This window comes from Nicotiana attenuata, unplaced genomic scaffold (assembly GCF_001879085.1).
Source record: "Nicotiana attenuata strain UT unplaced genomic scaffold, NIATTr2, whole genome shotgun sequence".
NCBI lineage: Eukaryota > Viridiplantae > Streptophyta > Magnoliopsida > Solanales > Solanaceae > Nicotiana > Nicotiana attenuata.
Genome location: NW_017670724.1, coordinates 182,160 through 191,617, shown reverse-complemented (window position 1 = coordinate 191,617; position 9,458 = coordinate 182,160). Strand labels below are relative to the sequence as shown.

General features: G+C 35.3%; 1 protein-coding gene across 1 annotated transcript; it reads left to right on the top strand.

Annotated features, from left to right (window-relative positions):
* The first annotated feature begins 388 nt into the window (after positions 1–388).
* LOC109242693 (protein ASPARTIC PROTEASE IN GUARD CELL 2-like) lies at positions 389–2,332 on the top strand. Its single transcript, XM_019409538.1, has one exon. The coding sequence runs from the start codon at positions 644–646 to the stop codon at positions 2,144–2,146; it is 1,503 nt and encodes a 500-aa protein (XP_019265083.1). The 5' UTR covers positions 389–643; the 3' UTR covers positions 2,147–2,332.
* The last annotated feature ends 7,126 nt before the right edge of the window (positions 2,333–9,458 follow it).

Genomic DNA, 9,458 nt, shown 5'->3' with positions numbered 1-9,458 from the left:
CATTTGTTTGGTTATAAAAGCTTTTCATTAAGGATAGTATTTGAAGTTTAATCTAAATTGTTTCCAAATTTAGAAAAAGGTCATTCTTTTGGGAACGGACCAAAAAGAAAATAGGTTAACATAAACTGAAACGGAGGAATACAAAAAAGAGAGAAGGGATCTTAATAATGTTAACTACTTATAATTTTGAGATTGCAAAAGATATTATTCGGAATGAATAAAAGAAGAAATTAAAGACTTTAACCATGGTTAGAGCTTTATTTTATTCAATTAAAACTCATCTTTTCATTTTTAATCATGACAAGTGTTTCGGATTCAAGTTTGAAGTTAGAGAAATAGAGAGACCAAGAAAGGAAGGATAGCTGGTTCCAAGAAACACAAGAAACCCCATCATTCAATTATTTCCTCGCTCACTAGTCACCCAAACCTAACACTACTGATCACCAAAAATGGGCCAAAGTCTGTTCTCCATAATCCCCTTCCCAAACTAGCCCCACATTTAAAATACCTTTTCCTGTACAGATCTCAAAAGCCGAAGTACATAAATCCCCCCTTTCCCAAGAATTCTTTTTCCTCACAAACAAACCTCCCAAACTTCGAAGAGCAGAGAAAGAAACCTTAGACACTATAAACCCAAACAAGAATGTTTGTTCCCTTACAAACACGAGTCCCAATTCTGCTCCTTGTAGTGTTCATTTTCTCCATTCCCAACACTACAACCGCAACCGCAACTGAAACCAAAACCTCAGCTGGCCATGCAATCCCATTTCCCAGCCACGAACACTTTAATGTCAAACAAACCATTAAAGAATCTACAAGAATCCACCCACCACCATCTAAAACACAGGGTGTGGCAGAAGAAGAAGAAGAAGAAAAGGAGTTTCCCTGGAAACTCAAGCTTCTTCACAGAGACAAACTGCCTTTTTCCCACTTCACTGATCATCCTCACCGTCTCGAAGCTCGCATGAAAAGAGACGTCAAAAGGGTGGATACACTCATTCACAAAATAACAGGAGCTGCCACCAATAATAATAATCATAATAATAATAACAATAATAATGTTTATGAGGTGGAGGAATTCGGGAGTGAGGTGATTTCGGGTATGGAGCAAGGAAGTGGAGAATACTTCGTGAGGATTGGTGTGGGCAGTCCTGTTAGAGAGCAATACATGGTCATTGATGCTGGCAGTGATATTGTGTGGGTCCAGTGCCAGCCTTGTACCCAGTGCTACCACCAGTCCGACCCGGTATTTGACCCGTCTCTTTCCGCTTCTTTTTCTGGGGTACCATGTACCTCTTCCCTCTGTGAACGGGTCGAGAACTCGGGCTGCCACGCAGGTCGCTGCAAATATGAAGTCAAGTATGGCGACGGGTCGTACACGAAGGGGACCATGGCCCTTGAGACGCTCACTTTTGGTCGCACCGTGGTTCGGGACGTGGCAATTGGTTGCGGTCACCGTAACGGTGGAATGTTTATTGGGGCTGCTGGTTTGTTAGGTCTTGGAGGTGGGTCCATGTCACTCATGGGACAACTCGGTGGACAAACGGGCGGTGCATTTAGTTACTGTTTGGTTAGTCGGGGCACCGGAACAACCGGATCACTTGAATTCGGGCGTGAAATACTACCCATGGGTGCAGCGTGGGTACCATTGATCCGAAACCCACGGGCCCCTAGTTTCTATTATATTGGCTTGTCGGGTCTTGGAGTTGGAGGAGCACGTGTAGCAATATCTGAAGATGTTTTCAGGTTGACTGAGGTAGGAGATGGTGGAGTGATCATGGACACAGGGACAGCCGTGACAAGGCTTCCGACAACGGTCTACGAGGCGTTGCGCAATGCATTCATTGCCCAAACCGCTAGCCTTCCACGGGCACCTGCCATGTCAATATTCGACACATGCTACGATCTAAACGGGTTTGTGACGGTTCGGGTACCAACCGTTTCGTTTTTCCTCATGGGTGGTCCAATTTTAACCCTCCCAGCTAGGAACTTCCTGATTCCAGTGGACGAAAGGGGCACATTCTGCTTTGCGTTCGCTCCATCTCCTACTAGACTTTCCATTATTGGGAATATCCAGCAAGAAGGCATCCAAATTTCTATTGATGGGGCAAATGGTTTCGTGGGATTTGGCCCCAACATATGCTAGGCTAATAAGACTATATAGTATATGTAATGTGAAGTTTTGCTAGTAAAGTAAATTTCCTTAAAATAATATCATTGAACTAGTAAAGTATATAAACCATATATTACAGAATTATGTGCTAAATTATGTGGCTAATCTCCAATGATTATAATCCCAAAGGTAATATAATTTTCCACTCGTTTAGCTGGAGAGATTCTTGAAAAGTCATTAATTAACTTTCAGTGAGTAAATATCAAAATTCTAGTGAATTTGACCGTGCTTCGCGCAGTTATAAAGAGAGTAATAAATTTTGAAATAATATTTTTATAAACTTAGCAGAGATAGAATAAATAACAATCTTCTTGTATATGCATATAATTTTTAATTCTTTTATATTGATTAAATAAAAAAGGTAATATTTTTACTGAAATTAGAATATTTTACTGCATATTTCATTATAAAACCTCTTTTCTAAAATAAAATAAAAATAAAAAGAATGTTTAAGAAACTTTTTCACTTTTAAATATAAGTATGTATTCTTTTTTTTATTCAAATTGAAGAAGCAAAAAATGAAAACTAAAGAAACTAAAAACATAAAGAAAGCAAAAATACCAACTTATTATTGGTTATATACACTTACATCTTCCAATTTCACAAAAAAAATGTCAAGTGAAGTACATATTCATGTACTACTAAAAAAGAAGAAATCCACACACACAAATGTGTGCTACAGTGACTCAAGTCTCGAATAGAAGGCAATGAAGATAAGAACTCCATAGTAAGTAAAAAGTTACTACAATTTTCAGAGTAAACCCCAGACTCTCACGAATGGCTCATTAACACGAATTTTCATATCAATGGCAACAAAGATTTTTAGCAAAAACACAATTCAGTTTATAGTATAATATCTTTCTGGACCTTCCTTAACCTTAAGAAAACGAATAATAATGAATTAATAATGGAAAACAGTTTCTAGCAAGCTAAAATTTAGAGGTCATAAAGGTGTTCCAATAAATCATTCTCCACAAAATAATTTTTTTTTTCAACTGGACAACTATTCTAGGCTTGATTTGCTTCTGTTTTCATAGAAAAATTACAAGCTAACATATGTCAAATTAGAAATTGGAATAGCTATGTATATATTGCACAGAGGAGTAAAAAATATGTTAAAACATCTATCTTATATAGTTTACCTTTCAGATGAAGATTTTTCACCAGAATGCCGTTTGCGTACTCCCATCATCCAAAATATAATATTTTCTTCAAATAACACATTTACCTAGACAAAAAAAATTCACAATACTATTAATAAGGTGACATGAGAAGCCAAACGATAAGGTGATAGAAATTGAAGAAGATAAAAGAGTTTAAATCAAGAAAATAAAATATGTTAAGAAGAAATAAAAATGCTAGAATTGAAAAGCGAAAAGATCAAATAGAATATCAAAAGAATGGCCAACTCCCTTTGTCTTGTTTGGCTTATATATATACAAAGTAAAGAATACATTGGATAATTAGAGTAATTAAGGTGGGGATTGAGAGAGTGACTATTGGAATGCCTAGTAACGTAATAGGAGTAATATTTGGTGCAATTACACACTATTAAACTTTAATATACATTAATCATAGGAATTAAGGAAAGGAGAAGTAAACCAAAATATTTAGAGTTATTGTGGAATAAACCAAAAAAAAGGAGAAAATAGATAAATAGAATCCTTGGCCAAAGAGAGGTGCCAACTCATCTTTTATTTTTCCAACTTTATATATATATAGATATCTTTTCCTTTACTAAAAAAATTCTTTTAAATGTACATTTTATAGTAAAATATTTCTTATTCATTTATATGAATGCATAGAAATAGGAGAGCATTAAGGTGGGAGTAAGTTTAAGAAAAAATTTAGATCCCGTTTGGATTAGCTTATTGTTAATAGCCGATAAGCTTGAAGTGCTGAAATTGATTTTTTAAATAAACATTTACGTGTTTGGACAAAAGTGCTAAAATTGATAATAAACACTTGATGTGTTTGGTAGAAAAGTGCAGATAAATTATTTTTTTATTAAAATGACTAAAATATCCTTAAAACTTTACAAAAGATTATAAATTAAAAAGTTTCTTTGTAAAGAAAAAGATGAACAACGAATATGGAATAAAAAAAAAAGTTAGAAAATTTATATTGGGAATGAAATTTTGTGAATTATAAAATATTATTAAGGATAAATTAGTAAAAGCCTTGGTCAAACTAAAAGTGCTTATAAGCTAAAAAGTCATAAGTTGGGGGTGACCAACTTATGACTTATGGCTAATTTTAGCTTATAAGCACTTAGGGTGTTTACCAAACGCGTAGATAAGCCAAAAAGTACTTATAAACCAGTTTGACCAGCATATAAGCTTAGCCAAACACCCTCTTATATTAGAGAACAAATATAAACAGAAATTTAAAAGTCGTATTTTGAATTTAACTACAATACATAATTAAAGCCATTGTTGTGCCCCTAAAGAGTTAGAGAAAATAATGAAAATCCTTCAATTGTGATCAATTCAATATTGACCAATTAATCAATTGAGTAGAGAAACAAATCAATTCATGTAATTAAAGCCTAATATTAATGTAGCTTTGCAAATGCACCTTGAATGAAATTTAAGAAGACGTTGGAAAAAGCTGAAGGATAAATATATCAGAAAATTGATCGAGAAATTGCCGCCCAAAGACCAGTAGCTTGTCTATGTGTATTACTTTATCCTCAAATTATTTTTATCAATGTAATAATATTAACGGAAAAGGCTTAAAAATGCCACTTAACTTTCAGAAATGCTCTATTCATGCCATCCGTTAAAAAATTGCTATTTCCATGTCACTGTTTACACATTTGGCCCATCCATGCCATTATTAAACTAACGGCACAATATTTTTTTTTAAAAAATTTTTTAACACTAACATTTCCACGTGTAATGTCTTCATTGGTCCGAATTAACCCATGCCCCACTTAATTTAACCTCGGTTAGGTCGATTAACCCAAACCCCACCCGGTTAAGTTTTTTCCCAAATAATCAACTCAACCCAAAATCAAACCTAACCCTTCCAAATCCCCCCCCCCCCCCCCGGTCCGTACTCTTCNCTTACATCTTCCAATTTCACAAAAAAAATGTCAAGTGAAGTACATATTCATGTACTACTAAAAAAAAAGAAATCCACAACACACAAATGTGTGCTACATGCTACAGTGACTCAAGTCTCGAATAAAAGGCAAATGAAGATATATAAGAACTCCATAGTAAGTAAAAAGTTACTACAATTTTCAGAGTAAACCCCAGACTCTCACGAATGGCTCATTAACACGAATTTTCATATCAATGGCAACAAAGATTTTTAGCAAAAACACAATTCAGTTTATAGTATAATATCTTTCTGGACCTTCCTTAACCTTAAGAAAACGAATAATAATGAATTAATAATGGAAAACAGTTTCTAGCAAGCTAAAATTTAGAGGTCATAAAGGTGTTCCAATAAATCATTCTCCACAAAATAATTTTTTTTTCAACTGGACAACTATTCTAGGCTTGATTTGCTTCTGTTTTCATGAAAAATTACAAGCTAACATATGTCAAATTAGAAATTGGAATAGCTATGTATATATTGCACAGAGGAGTAAAAAATATGTTAAAACATCTATCTTATATAGTTTACCTTTCAGATGAAGATTTTTCACCAGAATGTCGTTTGCGTACTCCCATCATCCAAAATATAATATTTTCTCAAATAACACCTTTACCTAGACAAAAAAATTCACAATACTATTAATAAGGTGACATGAGAAGCCAAACGATAAGGTGATAGAAATTGAAGAAGATAAAGAGTTTAAATCAAGAAAATAAAATATGTTAAGAAGAAATAAAAATGCTAGAATTGAAAAGCGAAAAGATCAAATAGAATATCAAAAGAATGGCCAACTCCTTTTGTCTTGTTTGGCTTATATATATATACAAAGTAAAGAATACATTGAATAATTAGAGTAATTAAAGTGGGGATTGAGAGAGTGACTATTGGAATGCCTAGTAACGTAATAGGAGTAATATTTGGTGCAATTACACACTATTAAACTTTAATATACATTAATCATAGGAATTAAGGAAAGGAGAAGTAAACCAAAATATTTAGAGTTATTGTGGAATAAACCAAAAAAAAAAAGGAGAAAATAGATAAATAGAAAGAGATGTGCCAACTCATCTTTTATTTTCCCAACTTTATATTTATATATATATATATATATATATATATATATATATATATAGAGAGAGAGATATAGATATAGATAGATAGTACAATCTAATAATGTAGCTTTGGAATCAAAAGGTTTTATGGATCTTTAATATTTATCCTAGGCAGAATACCGTCAGTGTTGTTCAGTATATTTGTTTGATACACCATGACAAGTTAAGGACTTAAGGTAAAGGTAACCGATAGAAACTAAGGGTCCAACCAAACAGTATAGAGAACCAGGTTCACTATCAGTTCTCACAGTAAATAGCAGTAAATAAAGAACGCACAATATATATGTGGAGAACTCACTGCTGACGAGATTAAAAACCACGACCTACCCTAGTAGGATTTTAACTTCACTAACTGAGCAAACTTCAAATTACAACCTATTGCAATCTAGGAATTAAACTCTCAATCCTTCACCTTATACAATACTCTATTGTAAGCTCTTTGTAATAACTCTATTACAAAGACTCACTCTTGACTAACTCTAGCCAAACAACCAAAGCAATAATGGTTAAATGATGTCCTACTAAATGCTTCTAAAAAGGTGTACAGGAATACAAGTAAATAACAAAAGACAAAGACATAACAAACTAAAGGACACAAGACATATCCAATGATGGGATCTGGTCCTTTGTTTTGTAGCAACTTTGTTCTTCAATGCACCTAAGGAAACAGAAGCGGCTGCACACGTGAGAGAATATATGTTTCTGTATTTGCAAGTGTTAGGTTAAAACCTTGTATCATGTTGTTTGTATATGTTAGATCATGAGAGTAGATACAAGGGAATTTTCGGTTTCTAGCAAATTGCAGTTGTGTTGTTGTATTGTTGCAAGTACAGTGCATTTAATAGCTATTGAGTTGACTTGTGCGAAGACTTGAAAACCTGATCATATCCGTTCCCTTTGCAGTTCCCTTATCTGATTTCCTTGAGAATTAAACCAGACAACAGAGTATGTTGCAGTGAGCACATGAGAACTGATTGTATCAGGTTCTTATCTGGTTCTTCCATGAAGTTTGAAAAATCATCAAAATCATACTTGCATAACTTATCAATTTTCCTCTTTTTGATAATAACAAACTTTGAATTGGTATTCCTTTTTCGAACTAGATTTCCACATGCCCCCCCCCCCTAAGAATCAGTTTCCCGCCCCTTTAATTTTCTTTCCCCTTTTGGCATCATTAAGAAAGTAAGACATGCATACTTAAAAAGAAGTCCAGCAACATTAACTCATGCCACTTGTGTCCACACAATATGGGTAAAAATAAAATACAAGAGATTAACATTGCGCAAAATAGATAGTATGCCCAATAATTATAAGAGAGAGAAAAAAAAACATAGGAGTAGCAGTACCACATTTACACAAATATTACAAATCAAAAAGCTAAAGTACCACAATCATAAAATAGGATCAACAAAAGGACAGGATTAAGAGAGAACTGGGAGAGGGTGCAAAAACAGGAGACACTGGATAGGGGACAAGAAGGATTAGGGAGTAATAGCCTTGATGAGACTATCCATTCGAGCATTAGTAGCTCTTTGATCATTGATCAACTGCTCCTTCATGTTCTCAACTTGTTTTCTCAACTCAGCATTCTCATACTTCAAACAGGAAATCTCTTCACCCTGAGCGTTGTTGGAACCAGGTTCCTTGCTGGCCTGAGTAGGATTAGACTTCAGAAAGGCAATTTGCGCTTTAAGACGCTTTATCTCTTCATTAGCAGCCTCATCAGCACCGATCAGTTGAGAGATAGCTGAGTTTCTTCCGACTCCTCCCTTTTTCACTACACACTCACACTCTTCCAGACTATTCATGGTGAACAGTTGCTTTCTAGTTCCCAGAGATGTTTTTCCTAAAGGAACCACAAAGTGTTCAAAGACTCTGGTAAGGAGAAAGCCATAGGGGAGACCAGATTACCATCCTTGAAGTTCGCCACCTTCAGTACATGTTCAATCATAATGCCAGGCGGACTAATAGAAAAGAAGGAGTCTAGTGCTTCTAGAAGAACCACGTCCCCAACGAAGGTGAAAGATTGTCTCTCAGCCTTAGGCAACAACACCTTGTTCATCAGCTCAAACAACAGCAGGTATTCTCACTGAAGAGCTTTCCCCCCGACATAACTGTTTGTTTCCTGATGATCAACTTCGTAAAATCAAGAGAACTAGTTCCCTCACAGTTTTCAGCCCGGCGGTGGGGACATCAAGGATCTCACTAAGAGTTTCCTCATCCATAACAAAGTCTTTTCAATTTACCTTCAAACAAAGTGTACCCCCATCCACCACGAACAGTTCAAATAGAAACTTCTCACCTCATCTTCATAAAATTTTTGGACTTTTGATGTCAAAAAGATGGGTCCACTTCTTGAACTAAACTATTTCTACCAACTGTCACATGCCTTGTTGTTCAATGATCTCAGGATCAAAAATTCGACCCCACAAAACTTTTTGTTTCTTGAGGTTTACTCTTCTTTCCAACTCATAAAATTCCACCCTTGGACTTTTGGAGGAACAAGGTTCCTCACTAGTAATATGCCTCTTTCTTAGAGGCTTCTTCTTCTCTACTTTCTCTTTCTCCACTTCTCCTTCCTCCTCTACTTCATCATCCTTGTCACTCACAAGTTTTTTTTCAGATACTGCCTTCTTCTATTTAGTAGCAATAGTCTTCTTTAAGTGTTTGCTAACAAGAGGAGTGGGTTCCTTAACAGGATCCTCATCATCCACCTCAACTACATCAGCAGGAGGCACATCCTCCTCATCAATCAACCGGTTTTTCACAAGTCTCCTTCTCTTCTTCTTCTCCTTACTCACCTTCAGAGCACTATCAAGTTTAGCCTTGCTCTGCTGTCTAGTGGTAGGGCATTTGGGAACAGAATCCTTTTTGGCTTTCCTCCCACCCCTAGCAATTATAAAGCTTATCATAGGTAGATCATCAATATCATCCTCACTCTCACCAGAATTACCCTCCGACACAGACCTCATTTATGGGTAAATAATATCCAACGAAACAGTAATAGGGTGATCAAATGAGGTTGTTTCAGCACTATCCAGGGGCTGTCTTGTAGAACCTGGAGT

Coding starts and splice junctions, on each gene's coding strand:
- LOC109242693 (XM_019409538.1), top strand. CDS start 644: ATGTTTGTTCCCTTACAAACACGAGTCCCAATTCTGCTCCTTGTAGTG.